This window comes from Cryptococcus neoformans, chromosome 7, assembly GCF_000149385.1.
Source record: "Cryptococcus neoformans var. neoformans B-3501A chromosome 7, whole genome shotgun sequence".
Taxonomy (NCBI): Eukaryota; Fungi; Basidiomycota; class Tremellomycetes; order Tremellales; family Cryptococcaceae; genus Cryptococcus; species Cryptococcus deneoformans.
This window is the reverse complement of record NC_009183.1, coordinates 290,051-305,050: the sequence shown is the minus strand read 5'-3', so window position 1 is coordinate 305,050 and position 15,000 is coordinate 290,051. Positions and strand designations below refer to the sequence as shown.

At 48.1% G+C, this 15,000-nt stretch overlaps 7 protein-coding genes and 1 non-coding gene across 8 annotated transcripts in view; 3 read left to right on the top strand and 5 right to left on the bottom strand.

The window, feature by feature from the left end:
• Positions 1–700: 700 nt before the first annotated feature.
• Positions 701–1,825, bottom strand: CNBG1030 (hypothetical protein; the record flags this gene model as incomplete). Its single annotated transcript, XM_769364.1, has 2 exons — positions 701–1,379; positions 1,464–1,825. 2 exons carry the CDS (start codon positions 1,823–1,825, stop codon positions 701–703), a joined length of 1,041 nt encoding a protein of 346 aa, XP_774457.1.
• Positions 1,826–2,045: 220 nt separating this feature from the next.
• CNBG1020 (hypothetical protein) lies at positions 2,046–2,824 on the bottom strand (the record flags this gene model as incomplete). The annotated part of the gene is made up of 3 exons (XM_769363.1): positions 2,046–2,393; positions 2,443–2,671; positions 2,724–2,824. The coding sequence occupies 3 exons, from the start codon at positions 2,822–2,824 to the stop codon at positions 2,046–2,048; spliced, it is 678 nt and encodes a 225-aa protein (XP_774456.1).
• A 1,934-nt stretch (positions 2,825–4,758) lies between these two features.
• On the top strand, positions 4,759–5,586 carry CNBG1010 (hypothetical protein; the record flags this gene model as incomplete). The annotated part of the gene is made up of 1 exon (XM_769362.1): positions 4,759–5,586. One exon carries the CDS (start codon positions 4,759–4,761, stop codon positions 5,584–5,586), a length of 828 nt encoding a protein of 275 aa, XP_774455.1.
• Positions 5,587–5,759: 173 nt separating this feature from the next.
• Positions 5,760–7,418, bottom strand: CNBG1000 (hypothetical protein; the record flags this gene model as incomplete). Its single annotated transcript, XM_769361.1, has 8 exons — positions 5,760–5,956; positions 6,008–6,138; positions 6,198–6,253; positions 6,305–6,576; positions 6,626–6,813; positions 6,866–7,012; positions 7,071–7,107; positions 7,163–7,418. 8 exons carry the CDS (start codon positions 7,416–7,418, stop codon positions 5,760–5,762), a joined length of 1,284 nt encoding a protein of 427 aa, XP_774454.1.
• A 904-nt stretch (positions 7,419–8,322) lies between these two features.
• On the top strand, positions 8,323–11,215 carry CNBG0990 (hypothetical protein; the record flags this gene model as incomplete). Its single annotated transcript, XM_769360.1, has 5 exons — positions 8,323–8,346; positions 8,671–8,856; positions 8,891–9,265; positions 9,329–10,010; positions 10,137–11,215. 5 exons carry the CDS (start codon positions 8,323–8,325, stop codon positions 11,213–11,215), a joined length of 2,346 nt encoding a protein of 781 aa, XP_774453.1.
• A 505-nt stretch (positions 11,216–11,720) lies between these two features.
• On the bottom strand, positions 11,721–13,333 carry CNBG0980 (hypothetical protein; the record flags this gene model as incomplete). The annotated part of the gene is made up of 3 exons (XM_769359.1): positions 11,721–12,328; positions 12,383–12,806; positions 12,890–13,333. The coding sequence occupies 3 exons, from the start codon at positions 13,331–13,333 to the stop codon at positions 11,721–11,723; spliced, it is 1,476 nt and encodes a 491-aa protein (XP_774452.1).
• Positions 13,334–13,508: 175 nt separating this feature from the next.
• Positions 13,509–13,580, bottom strand: CNBGt150. The gene has a single exon. It is a non-coding gene; the product is annotated as a tRNA-His (tRNA).
• A 323-nt stretch (positions 13,581–13,903) lies between these two features.
• The window catches only part of CNBG0970 (hypothetical protein), a gene marked incomplete at both ends in the record, with an annotated part of 2,378 nt that continues 1,281 nt past the window's right edge, over positions 13,904–15,000 (top strand). Inside the window, 3 exons of the mRNA XM_769358.1 lie at positions 13,904–14,160; positions 14,345–14,475; positions 14,526–15,000. The exon at positions 14,526–15,000 is cut by the window's right edge and continues 919 nt beyond it. Coding sequence (XP_774451.1) covers positions 13,904–14,160; positions 14,345–14,475; positions 14,526–15,000 — 863 coding nt within the window. The remainder of the gene's footprint in view (positions 14,161–14,344; positions 14,476–14,525) is intronic.

The following is a 15,000-nucleotide window of genomic DNA, read 5'->3' as shown; positions in this document are numbered from 1 at the left end:
CATACGCTGCAACGTATCATGCACTTTCGCGCCCAATACCGGCAATAGAACACCATCGGCATGTATACAGCAACGAAAAAGCTATAATTGCTTCAAAATTATAATGCAGCCTTCCCCTTCGACTTGTGTTTCAAACTTCGATAGATACATCTTTTTCTTTCCGCATCATTCGTTTGACGCCTTGTTGTTCTTCGTTCGTTACCATCTCCTCTATCTATCGATCAGATCATTTGCTGGCTTAGCAGCGCCAATGATGAAAGTCTCTAGTATTTCCTTTTCTCACCCAGATGACCTTTTAGACATCAATCCAAATCGATAAAGACACCAAGAACGTAACATCCCGAATTTTATTGTTCGCACTCAACTATTATTATTCGGATAACTTCGAAGCCTGAGTGAGGGCATGTCCAACGTCGAATTGATGGGGAAATGATGATGAGGGATAAAGGAACTTCGTTCACACCAATATCGATTCTTGTAAAAGCATCAACAGTAGTACAGCCATCAGGCATGTTTCGGAGGCGCAAATCATGCATCAACTCGCTCTAGTATCGCTCGACTGTCTCAGATTGTTAAGTCATTCCATCCTCTCGGCCACATATCGATGATCACGACATCTATGCATTGAATGGTTTTTAACTTAGGATAAATGAAGGTCCCGAGCCTCAATGCAACAATGGATGAGGGATCTAATCCATAGTCAGACATCGAACAGGTCTCCCCACCTTCCCACTTCCCCCGCTGCGCTCTTTATCCAAGTTTCATCCCACCAACTTCTCACAAATCCGTACCTGTCCACATACATCCCTGCGACCTCTCCAAACACCTTCTTCATTTTCGCCACGTACTGCCTTGCGGATTTGATCAATTCCTCAACTTTTCTTTTGTCTGAGGATGACGATGGGTCTTGGAGACAGGGGAGTAAAGAGTCGAGCAGGGCACCAAAAGCGAGAATGTATGATTGAGCAATTTTCCAGTCCACTTCTTCTTGACCATCTTTTCCTGATACTTGAAGCTGTGACCCATCCCTCAGTACAGGTAGCGTTGTTTTTGCTTTATTCCCTTTCAACATCTCTCTCTCCCAAACCAAAATCTCCAATACGATGGCCATAGGGATCAAGAAACACATTGGAGCGAGTACACAGGTAATGGGAGGTGGTGGAACGGGTTTGGGCACACGAGTGTCGGGTATCAGAGCTTGAATTGCGGTGAGGAGCTTAACCATTTTCTTGTCTCCTGGTTTACCGAGCTTTAGCCCATCAGCAGTCCCGACAAGTGAAGCTGACCGCTCTGGCTTCTGAAGGTCTGCTATCTTCGTCTTTGCCGCTCGACGAACTTCTTCGAGGGTTGGATCTGAGGCAGTCCTCCCATGTCTGGTTCTGGTTCCATTGTTCTGAGGATATTCAAATGATGCGATGCGTCTGAGCCCTACGTTGGGACGAAATAAACCGTGATCCGCACACCCTGTGTGAAAGTTTCTCACTTGCGCCAACCCGATTCCAGCCCTGTTTCCCAGACTACCCGCTCTACGTGTCTCCAGGCCACGGACCAACCCTGGCACATCAAGCGGCTTCGACATCATCTTGTGTCCAGATCCGGCCATTGGCTTGGAAGATAGTTCAGAGTTTGATTGGACGATGATTGTCTTAAGAGGTGGAGGCAATTTGGGGCGACGACCCATTAGGTCCAGGTGCTCCAGCTTGCCTCCAGGAGGTGGGAGGGATGGGACCAGGGAGTCATCGAGGAAGACGGAAATGGGGGGAGCAGGAGATATGAAGTATGATTGGGATTGAGAGGAAGAGAAGGGGAGTTTCCTGCTAACCATTCTGGGTCAACACTAATAAAATTGTATTATTGGGTCATTGAAGTCAGTATTGACAAAGTAGATACGATGAAGATTGACAGCCAACAATCATATTACAGCTTCCTTTGTCGCCTCAGCACGCCTGCCTGTACTTAAGTTCCTTTGATACAAGCTTACAAACTTGTAATATGTCGGAACTTGATTAGCTAGACCTAAACCCGTGCATTTAAGAAGAAAACCCTTAAGACCTCTGAACACCGTACTCCGCCCTGTACTTCCTGACCTCTTGCAGCTCCTTTTCCCACTTGCCGGAGCTTTCTAAGTACTTCACAATGTCGTCCAAACCAATAATAGGCTCGACAGGCACACCGAACTCTTCCTCAACCTCCTGTACGGTACTCTTGCCGCTACCGCTCTGGCCTTTCTCTTGTCTGTCGACAAGCTGGACAATTCCGACAAGCTTCGCTTCAGGGGAGGCCTTGAGAATGTCAATAGCTTCACGGATGGCCTTGCCAGAGGTGAGAACATCGTCGATGATGACGATTCGTCCCTTGAGAGGCGCACCGACCATAGTACCGCCCTCACCGTGCTACTGGCTTATGAGCTCATCGCTGTCGCACTGGTTAGGACAGACTCACGTCCTTCTTCTCCTTCCTGTTGTAGCAGTAGCCGATATCTTTGCCGGTTTGCTGATAAAGGCTTACAGCGGAGACAGCAGCCAAGGAGATACCCTTGTAAGCTGGGCCGAAGAGGACGTCAAAGTCAGGAATCCTAGAAGAGGAAAGTACCTTGGCGTAAGCCTGAGCGGTAGTTGAGAGAAGCGATGAAGAGTAAAGGAGACCGGCATTGAAGAAGTAAGGGGATTGGCTGAACACATGTCAGATTCGATTGGACTGTGAAGCGCTGCAATATGGCTCACCGGCCGGACTTCAAGGTAAAGTTGCCGAAAAGAAGCACGCCATGTTCGATGGCAGCCTCGATGAAGGCAACTTTGGCGGAGTCGAGGGCTTGGGAGGACATGATCAAGTTCTTGTTTTGGTCGCCGTTGTCGACAAGATCCAAAAAAGAACAATTTTCGTCGTAGTGTTATCGGGCACTGTGGTGGTTGTTGGAAGATGGAGTGGAGGCGGACATCGCCGTACGCGATATCGTTCTTGATTGCAGCCGAAATCCGGCGGCTGCGAGCATCTCATCATGAATAATGCGCATGCAAGGAAGAAGGTGCCGTGATGAGTATTCAAAATGAATGATGATGATGCTTGTCTGACGTGTGTTCTTTTCTTTTACTTCTTCTTCAAACGATTTCTGTTATTGCCCTAGATCATTTTCTTCCTCACCTCTTCAGAAACAACACTGGTTTATACCAAAGGTAAGCGAACTCCAATCATCATGTCCTTCTTCGCTTTGGACACCGTGGATCATGTCGATCGGACACCGGTTAGCGGGGTGTAGGTCGTCTTCTTCATCTAGTCGGTAATTTGCCACTGATGATACCCCTCATAAGGAACGCAAACGTATATCACCCATGCCTATCCGATGCGCTAGCTCTCGCAACAAAAAATCCACCTCTAAAAAATCGCGGTCGCAGTAAGCGATCTTTGAACGCAAAATACGACCAGATTTTAGGGTCTGTCAAAGGTCGAGCAACTTCGCTCTTTGCAAAGAAACCGAACAGCGAACGTGGGAGGGATGGAGAGACTTTTTCTGGATCGTCTTCAATACCATCCCCAAGATCTTACAGGATGGGATCAAAAGTAAAGCTCGCTAGTCTTGCTTCAGAGACAGTGGGTTTTTCGGGGCTCCCAGCTAGGACGGTGCTCAAAGTTTTGCTTCAAACAGAGATGTACCCTCCCCAGACACCGAAATGGGGGGATATTTTCCAATTCGATCTCTGCTCGCCCCATTATATTGCAACAGCCCCCCGCATATAGTCCGACTCCATCTAACAACAACACCGAGCCATGGCATGCTCCTCAAGATGGGTCCAACTTGCTATATACTCCTAAAAAAGAAGCATTTGAGCCGGACTCGTACTCAACACCTTATCTCGACCGACAGGTAGAATCGAAAGCTGAGAATTATCGTGGGTTTGTCGAACATGCACAGCCGGCCTCTGGTTTTGCGAGCATCGCCCATCGAGAAGACACGGTACACCTATCTCCCAGTTTACCTCCTCGCTCGCATATCTACCAACCATTGTCGCCCTCATTACACCCTTCGATGACATTGGCCGAACATCGTGTGCGTTTTCAGCCATCCCATCAGACTCAGTTCTACTCTCCCGCACCTGTTCATCTTCTTTCTTCACCCAGCATGGAGTTCAGCACCTTCTTTCCACAATCTTTGGTCCCATATCAGAGCCGTTATAGTGCAGAAGAAAATTTAAGCGAGTTTAGCTTTGCTCCTGCACCATTCCAGTGGCCATATACCCCTTATCAATCGTCATTAGCAAAGGCCCCTATTTTTCTTGCTTCATCCGCGATTTCTCCGTTACCAGAGAGCCGATTTTCCCCTGCACCTGTGCAAACGTCATTTCTCGATCTAGCACCCCAAGCAACATCGTCAACGGTTCCTACTTATCCCAACCTAACCACATCTGAAGCCTATATTCCATTTACCGCTCAATCCATACATCACACCGATAATACTACGTCAGTAGTCGATAGCATCCCGCAAAGCCTTGTTCAAGCTCATGAACATATTTTTGTTTCTCACCAAACGAAGAAGAAGAAACGGAAATTTGAGCAGAAAGATTATAAAATCAAAGGGAAGGAAGCAATATGCGTCCTGGAGGATATGGCGGAGAGTTTAATTGACGGTGAGATTGATCCAACCCGGTTGCCCAAGCCAAGAAAAGCTGCCGACGATAGTTTGAGCGACCAGGTGAGTCAGAAGAAAATTTATCACAATCAGTCCACCAAGAACAGTTGACGTTATCACAGACTTATGCACCAATGATCACTTACGCTGACCCTGTCACTCCGGAAGAAGACGAACCTGAACCTTCATCAGATACTTGTGTGGCCAGCTGTGTCGCAGACACAATCGACTCTCCCCGCATTTTGATTACCGAGGAAATCAGTAACACTTTATCAACCTCGAATGAGAAGGACAATGTATCGCAAGGTAACGCACTTAAGGGGAAGGACCAGGATTTCTCTCAACAGCCACACTCCAAAAACAGGGGAAACCGGCGTAAACTAGTCAACGAGAAACGTCGCAATAGAGTACCGACACCAGGCCCACTGCCAAAGCATGACTCGGATGACGAACAAGCAGCTCATGAATGTGAATCAGAACTCGAACTGGAATTTATTCAATCTTGCCAAGACAGAATGCCCAATCAAATTTCACTTGCTCATAGAATGCTCAAGTCCATGTCCGATCATAAATTCAAGTTCAAGTTACCATCTCAAAAGGCTGGAAAAGACGGTAACTCGCCTGTAATCAGCAAGAAGATGATCTCTTTCAAGAGAAAGAAGCAGTCCAGTGAAGCGTCCTCGATCACAGGGCAGCAAGAGGACATTGGGGCCTTTTCCGACGACGAATCAACTAAACTCGCGGAAGAAATCAAAGAGGATACTATAGATGCCGACGACAAGGCGAACGAGGGAGAACAAAAGCCAGCCAAGGTTGAAGAGGGGCAAGCAAACGGTACGGATACCCATGATGGGAAGAAGGATGAGAAAGACGAAAAGTATCGGGAAGGGAAACGTTGGGTTGATGAAGAGTTCTTCAGTACGAATGGGGGTGATCTGGGCTTCCGGATCTGGCACGACTGATCAATGATCAAGGATTTATCTTGCGCGATACTATCTTATATGTCCCACGTCTGACATGCATTGATGAGAGATGTACGGCCAAATGCTGCATGTTGCCCCAAGAATATTATTACCATATGTAAAACATAGAATGTGGCAAACCTAAAACTCCTCATCAAAAGAATATTGAGAAATTAGATATCCTTCTTCTTCTCCTCACTCAACACCTCGCTGGTAATCTGGAACTTGCCACTCTTTCTCAATCGCTCAATAAGAACATCACCCATAGCTGTCGCAGGGGTTAAAAGGCCACCAGCCTTGGCTAGAGGTGGACGGGAAGTGCCCTTGGGGGCAGGCAGAACCAGGGCCAAGGCGGACTCAGCAAGTAAGTCTGTCAGATGTTGTTAGCGATGCGGATAGTAAGAAGTTGAAAAGGACATACAGCAAGTGTTAAGGTATCCAGGGTCGCCTTCACCGTCGAACCTTGTGAGGATCTTCACAGGCTTGTGGTCGGGAGCGGATGATTCCTCAATGGAAAGGTTGGTGACTTGGTAGTGACCAGCTTTCAGCTGCCTACGATCGTAAGTTATTAGCATTCACAGGTCGCATGTTGTCACAGGTGCATGGCCTACTCCAGGGGAGCTCCTTCTCCCTGCTTGGGCAAGTATCGAAGGATTATGTTCCTAAGCTGCGGCAATGAGTTAGATACGTTACACATGTCAGGAAATTCTTTACTTACACATTTAAAACCGAAAAACAGGCCTCCGAAAACCATCATCCCGATGGTAGCTAAGGCTGACCCGAATTTACCATATCCAATGTCTAAGCCTTCAGCGTACTTCATAACCTTACCACCGGACTTTGTAGACAAGGCGCCAGAGAGAAACTGGGAACGGCGGACGACAGTTCGATTGTAGACGTACATGAAGAAAAAGGATGCAAAACGAGCGGGAGTAAGAGGGGTAGAAGGAAGGGAGAAGGTAAGCGCAGGAGGTGTGGACGGGAGTTGGACTGTCACAATTGAGCTTGATGAGGTCGCCGAAGAGGGGAATCGACTTACTACCAGGACAGAGGGTGAATTCACCGGCCCTTCGCTCTTCCTTGGGAAGCTCGGTAAGGGTGATCATAGACTGGACAGTTCCACCGCTGATGGTGCCTTTCACTTTGAATATGGAGGTCGAGTCAGCCAATGTGGATCCGGGTCGAACCGTTTGGAGGGTTTGATTAGCAAGATGCACGACCAGGTCTCTTAGATCAACCAATCAGCTTGATTCCAATCAACTAAGATAAAGTTGCTCACGAAGGAACAGAATCAAAACCACAGGAAGGAACAATACAGGCCCCCGTGGAGCTGGCGATCGAATGGTACTTTGGAATGATGTCTTTGGCCAGCCATGCAGATTCGCCGCAAAGGTCGATGTAGTGCTTTCCAGCCTTGGAACATGCACTTTGGTATTGGTCAGTCTTTGTGAAGTGGTGTTGGCCAAGGTAAGAGATAAACGAACCGAATTATGGCTTCAGCATTGTGCCATCGGTAAGGACCTAACAATTAGATCAACATTTTGGAATGCATAAGGTGAAATCAAGAGTTACTTACCAGCGAAATTGACTATGACATTTCCCCTCTTGACCATCGCCTCAACCCCTTCCTCGTCACTCAACTCGCAGGCGATAACCTCTCTTTGTATCTTGAGACTCCCATTCAACTTGTCAAGCTTGGTTTGGTTACGACCAGCAAGGATAAAGTCAAAGTCTCCTGCCTCAGGGTGCTCCTCAAGGTACGTAAATAATTGCTGAGCGGTGTACGCTGTCGCGCCATAGATGACGAGTACCGGCTTTGTTGTTTGGGCCATTTTCGTTCAATAAGCTGAGTTGTTGGGTCAGAGATGAAGGAGTATGATATAGACTCATGGCTACATGGTATATAAATGAAAAGTATTTGTGCATTTGCCCTTACAAATGATCAGGAACTTAATTGACTGTCAATGGCTCGAGGGGTCGACGGTCGTAGACGGTTATAGCAGATGACACCTCTTCTTAGCAAATAAACATCCGTAAAGTACGGGAGTGGGGGAGGTTGAACAAGCGAATCAACGGAAGAAAACCTTCTCCTGTGTTCTGCGTCCTGTTCTCGCTGCTGAGGATTGAGGGCTGGGAGGCTGGAAGCATTTTGAAGCATTGCGTGGTCACTTCCTGTGCGCGTCACTACAGGGAAAATTAAAAACCTTAAAAAGTCCAATTCGAATGAAAGCAAAAGATCATATTAAGCTGGACACAGTATATCAATTTCAGAGACAAGAGAGCAGATGCTTTGAAGATTAGCATGCTCTTCGAAAGCTCATGCAGCTATCTGTCACTTTCACCACCGTCCTGGGCAGCGTCTGCGACATTGGATGACCAGCCAGATCACGGAGCTGCTTATTCTGTTCTCCGTTTCTGGTTCCGGTGCATGCCGGAATCGCCGGAATCGCGCACGAGGAGCTGAACTTGGAACAGAAAGCTAGGACCCGGTGACTAACCGGTCGCTGTCAACATGGCATGTCCATTTTGCCGAATGAAAGAAGAAAAGTAACATGGCACTGCACTACAGACGAGATTTCTTCTAAGCGTCTTCGAAAGGAAGTGCACATCACAACGAAGACACATTGGAATACCTTTCGCGGCACTCACCGGAATCCCTTGGATCCATCAAACCCGTCTGGCGTGGACAGTGGAACCAATTTTTTGGATCCATTTCGTCACAAACGGCGCACAGACATGTCTCGATACATTAAGAAGCGAGTTAGTCTGCTGACAGGCCTCTCCCAAGAGCTCTAATCGTTTTTCAATCAGCATCAGTCATCACTGGACCTTCGCGGTCTGATGCTTTCTCGAATCCTTGTTTTGGATGGTGACAAGGGGGGGTGGGTTGAGCAAGGTGGACGAAGATCATGATGGGAATTTTGCCTGCTCCAAAGCGGGTATACCTAGCGTCAGACAGCCTTCATCCTTCCTTCTCCCTTCTTTCTTAACCACCGTTATCTTCTTCTTTCTCATCACCGTTTACAATGAGCGTACGTACAATCCCCGCTCATTCCTACACGTCTCTCGCTGCAATGCGCTTAGCACCCGCTCACAACACCGCAGCTTTCCAATGATGCGAGAGACAAGGATCTCGGTCAGTTTCTTGAAACACCAGGATTATCAAGCAAAGAAGTGTCGGATGTTTTACAGGAGTTCGTGCTTCAGAGCATGAGGCGAGGCAGGAGAGTTAGAGAATGGTGTAAGGAGGTTTCTCTTGCTTACAGTCGAGTGAGTCAGTCAACTGTCTACTACTAGAGACTAGACAAAATTGACCGATGGTCATCAGGCCCATTCATTACCAGCCATCCGCAACGCTCTCTCCACACCTCTCTTATCAACCCTTCTACCATTCACCCGTCTTCCTGCGAACCCTTACTTTCCTGCTCCAGAACCGCCTCTGCCACCGTCACTTCTCCCCAATTCCTTCCTTCCTGCCCTGACTCGTAACCAGTTAATTGATGCGCTTGCACGACTAAGCAAAGAAGAGCGGCTCATCTCGAAAACATTACACTACGAACAGGAGCTAGTGTTAGAGCTGTGCCTGGAGTACATTGGAAGGAGATGGAGATCTTCAGAGGCCGTAGCTGAGAATGTGGTCGATGACATCAGTCGCAAACTAACAAAGGTCGAATTCGAAGTTAGTGTCCCGTGCTCTAGTCTCCTTTCTGTGCCAACGGCTGATCTCTGATGGTGCGCACAGACTCTCATCCGAGGCTATCCCCCAGTGGTGCGCACCATTATCTCGCCCATCCTTCACGAGGTCAGGTTCGTCCTGGGCTTTGTCACGTCATCCCAGCTTGTCGCAAGGCTCAACTCTTCTGGCCTGAGCACCTATCTTCATCCTCAATCCCGGCCATACCAGAATATCACATCGTGGATCGAACGACGGCTCCAGGCCGGCGTACCTTATCCGCTCCTTTTGGAAGAATGCAAGACCATGAAACAAAGAGTCAGTGACGAAAACGGCGACACCATCATGGACGTACTCGGACTGTTTGGTCTCGCACAGCCATTCGTCGACGGTGATTACTGCAGTTACCGCTTGGTCCGAAAGTCTTCGCACAGCCCCTCCTTCAAGCCCAAGCTCAGCCCCAAGTGGTTCTCCCATAAGCATGCCCATTCGTCACTAAGTAAATTCGACTTCCCCAACCCTTATCGTCGACCTTCTTTGCCCGCGATTCACTCACATAATGGAGCCACCTCAGTACCGCGTATACCCTATTCTAACAGGTCCAATTCATCTTCATCCTCTTCATTAGCTCCTGGCGATGACGTTTACACTTCCCTAGGATGTGCCAATATCTCAGAAGCACGATCCATTCTTCTTTGGAGGCTTTTGGATATGCGCTATCATGTCCTTGAGGGGGGATGGTTCCTTGGCGGTGGGAGGGAACAGGCTGAAACGATGTTTAATTCACTGGAACAGAACATAGTGAATGACATGCCATTGAGAAAGCTATTTTACTTCCTTCGATTCACATTCGGCCTTCACTTCTCGCCAACGACAGTCTCGAATTTAAACGTACCATCCAATTGGTTGTCCGGCGAGACACGCCATGCTAGAGACGTTTCCTTCGACCTCGAGCAATATATTCGAGACATATCCTTACCTGTTCAGATCACTGAAAATGATGATGAAGACGAAAGACAATTTGAGACCCATTATCGCTCACGATGTGCAACTCCAGCAACTATGTCTTCTGCACGGACAAGCGGGTCTCAGGTACATGACTTGGGCAAACGGGCTTCAAGCGTCAGCACTTTCACAATCAGACAGGCTGTAATACGAGACACCATCAAGACCAGGGCGATAGAGTTCCGCTTCCCGATGAAAAAGGTGGAGATCCTGCACGAAGATAAGAGGCGGAGTAAATTGACTTCGCGTTCGGTGTCGGACTTCAAAGACGAGTCATCTTATACCCGCTTACCGACCAAGTTTAGATTGACGAGGTCTAAAAATGTGACAAAATCCGCGGCCCAGCGAGGGGAAGAGCTTCATATCGATACCTCTGTATCATTGTCCAGTCAACAATCTCATCCTTCACCAACGTTGTCTACTTCTACTACCCTTGTACAGAGCTCTTATTCCCAGGATGGCTCTTTACCAAACACTCCCACTTTGCGCAATCTTCCTCTGGGCCAGAATAAGAGACAACTGCACCGTCAATGTGCTATCTTTGACGGTGAGCCTCTGAGTCCATTAAAAGCTTCCGATTTCCATTGTTTCCGAGAGATATCACTTGACCTTACACCCTCATCTTGGTCAACCCAGTTTGCTCATATGAACCCTCTCCACGCTGAATCCTCCCGTTCGGAACATCATGAAGATTCATTCCGCTTGTCACCCACTTCGACATATCAAGACTCGTCACGTGTACCGCTGTCATCCATCCTCAAGCTCTTCCGGGACTTGTCCAATGGACGCGAGCTGCAATCCGAAGAAGTAGAGGATGCGTTGATGCGTTTTGTCGCAAGCGAACGAAGGTCGGTTGAGGACAAGGGCGACGATTGGGATGCAGAGGCTAGGTGCAGGGTTGCGTGGTTGATTGAACAAGTGGCAATCTTGGTGAGTACCTATACTGTATAAAAAACAAGGTGTCATTCAAAGCTAAGAATAATTAAGCTCAATGATCCCATATACGTGCCGGCAATAAGCAACGTGGTTTCTTCTCTATCTTCCGTAGAGGTCTGTCCTCGCTTTCAAGTCCCGGCCGTCTTAGAAAAAAGAGCTGTGGCACCCAGCAGATCCTTCTCCCACTCTCATATTTCAACCGCTCCTGATCACTCTGCGCTTCGCCGATTCCATAATTCTCAGTCTTCAGCTAGCTACTGCTAGCCATCGCAGGCACGATCTGGGACTTCCACTGTATTTTTATTTTTATAGTTATGACTTAATTCGACACCCATACATTCGGGTTGACTGTCAGCATTATCAAGTCTTTATTATAATTATCAATAATTCTATAATAAACGCTCACTCTTTTTGCAATGGTAGTCATCCATAATCAGTGATGCCCTCGTGTCACTTTAACATATCTCACGTCACGGGTTCCGTACACGCAGACCATGCATAATCATTATATCATTACCAGTCATGAAATATTGTCAGCCCCTCGTAACAATTCACCTACAGAAGTAAAAGACTCGTAATCTTTTCCGCTTACTAGCCATCCTTTAAAAGGCGGTGCTTGCTGATCCTCTATCAACCCTTCCGGCGCAAACGTACTCCACACTTCACCCAGTTGCTGCCAAACGCCAGTTCCTGGGACCTTCTTGGGTATGCCCCGCAAGAGAGATTTGGCTGTCTGGTATGCGGACATGGAACGGTGCTTGTACTCCCAGTATGTCTTCTGATCCTTCAACTGACGCGTATCCAGTAACCCCTCATACGCGAGTAGGGTCTCAATCTTACACAACCGTGACCTCCCTTTTGGCCTGACAGGAGTTGTCCCAGGCGCCTTCCACGGGAAGCCAAGACGGGTGCCATTCGAGATGATTTCCCGTTCACTTTGCTTGGGCGGTTTACCAGGCTTATAGTCCGGAATTAAAAGCCAAGGGAGAAATGATAGCGATAACGGTGATGGTTGTGGTTCAGGGGCGGTCGGGTATGTGGAGGAAATAGAGGGCTTGGAATGGGAGAATGGCATAGGTGTAAAATGGAGTTGGGGTTTATGTAAAGGATACTCTTTCGGTAGCATGGCTGGTTGAAGTCAACCACCGGTATATTGTCTGGGCATTGTAAGAAATAACGTACACTTGATGCTTTCCAATCTTCCATACAATGCCCTAGCTGCTTCCGCCTTGATTTTATCTTCCCAGACGTTCTTGCGGTCAGTCCATTCAGGAGGCTGTTCAACACCACCTATCACCAGACCCTCAAGCTTCACCTTTTCGTATAGATCAGCTAGCAATCCGCCTTGTAGTCCCACACAAACCCAAATAGCGATCTTGTCGGAGCATGACATGGAGGTTGTGGGGGGTGAATCAGGTCGACCAGGTTTGGTACGTAGTGTTGACACAGTTGAGTAGGTATTGCGACCTCGCAACGGGTGGGAAGAGGCGAATAATGAAGTCGAAGATGATGCTAGAGTATCTTGGGGAATTGGTGGCTCTGTCCATTGGGAGGCCTCCTCGGGAGGTTGGTGCATTGCGGTATACAAGGTAGAGGCATCTCCACACTATTGATGATCAGTGAACGCAGAATATGGCGAAACGAGGTCAGATGTGCATAAAAAAGGGACAATATCAAAAATATACGAACAGGTAAAGCCGAGACGTACAGCCAAACGTCTACGCCATCTTTCAGTTTAAGCTTTCCATTCTCTCCTCGTTCGACATATAAGGCACGTGGTCCTTGACCAATCTCTCCATTTTCCTTCTGGTCAAGCAAAGCGGCTTGGAATATCAACCATCGAACAAATCCCCGCCGAGCGACAACCTCGCCATGGCAATCATGAACGGCATCGCCTAACGGAGGCAATCTCTGGTGAGGCAAGACCTTGACTCCTGTACCCAAGGACACCGGAATTACTACGTCGGAATGATCGCTGTCGAAAGTTGAAGGCTGTCGTACGACAAGTGAGATGACGGACAGGATCGTCCATTCTGGGACACCATTATCCCTAACACTAGGTTTTCCGTGCTTTGGAAGAGTTTCGTAGAGTGATGTCGAGGACTGTGCTATCCGGTCTGAGAGAGGAGTCATGACAGGGCCAATCTTGAGGCAAAACAAAAAATGCAGTCAATGACGAAATGTTTTGATCAAATGGGCTACTTGACTGAATCAATTCTTGAACAAGGCGGTCAAGATCAGGTCGTAGACCGCCGGGTGACAAGAAAAAGTACTACAAAACGAGAAAACAAAAAAAGAATATCGTGGATGTCCCTAGCCTGAATCGAACAGGCGCCTCCACAGCCACAATGTGACGTCATAACCACTAGACTATAGGGACTTTGGAATATCTGGATGGTATTTAGTATTCAAATGTAGTTGTATGTTTGAGTGGGAAATGGTCCCGTTGCATCTCGCACACATCGCCCAGTGGACATGCAAACACGCTTCATCTTTCATCCATCCACTCGTCTTCTTTCTTATTCGTGGTTTCCTCTTCCTTCCTTCCTTCCTTCTTCTTCTTCTTCCCGCCACCTGTTGCTCTGTTGTCACCTCTACTGTTGTCGTTCCTCGTCTTTGGCTCTCATTCCCACATCCTCTGTATCCTGTCAGCAGTAACGGTTCCTCCCACGACAACAACGACAACAGCGAACAGCACAAGATATGTCCATCTACGATACAGAGTTCTCTCGCCGTATCCGCTCCTCAATTACAGTACCGCCGTCACCTGTTTCTCAATCACCAAGATATGACCTTCGATCAACAAACCCGGCTGTCGCCAGCAGCAGTCGCTTGGGGCCAGCAGGTGTGGAAGCTCGAGAAAGCAAAATGGATGTGTTTGGGAGTGTTGGAATGACTCCCACCAAGAGTTCAAGCCCTAGATTAAAGGGTAAGGGAATCACCAGAGAGTATGGAGACAGGTGAGTGTAGAGCCACGCAAGCTGTGAGATCGTAGTGTGTTGGGTTGGTCGTCATGTCCAAGCGCAGGGTTACGTTTTATGTGTTGTGTGTTTGTTTGTGGTGGTGAACGTATTGTTGCTAGGAACGATGTTGCATAGCCCTCAAACTTGACGAATAGGAAGATTGAGGCTGACGTTATCACAGGTTTATACCGACGAGGGAAGGGTCCGATCTGCATGCTGCTTACCAGTTCATGGAAGGTGTGAGGGGGCAAGTCAAAGTCAAGACCAGGAGAAAAAGCGGGCAACTGCCTAGTGATGGTGACGTCCGAAGAGGTATGTCAGCTGGTCTAGGGAGAGATAGATTGTCCCTAATGACAAGACAGAGCAAGTGCAAGCAACCTTTACTCATCTTCTGAAGACCGAACTTTTTCCTTCTCCTACATCCTCTCCTCGACCAAATAATCAGCCTGCAAAGACAAGACATCAGAAACTCGCTCAACCCATGACATTTGATAACTCGAACATACCATCAAATCCACCTTCCTACCCCGTTTCTAGCGCTGGGAATACTCCTTTACATCATCGCCCACCACCTATGGCACTTCCAGCTTCTGGACCTGGTAATCCTTCAGGAGCGGCAATGGAAAGGGAACTGTCTCCGGCGTCAACGTTACCACCTTTGCCTATGCACGCTCCCTCGACACCCACTTCGGGGCATGGTCGTCCTCCAGGAGCAGGTCCCAGCTCGTCTCACCATAGGGCCCACCAGTCCCAGGTGGCTCTCACTGCATCTGTACCCCGAGGCGAATCCAATTCTCAATCCGCAACCCGTCGATCTGCTTTTTCCCCTCCACCCAA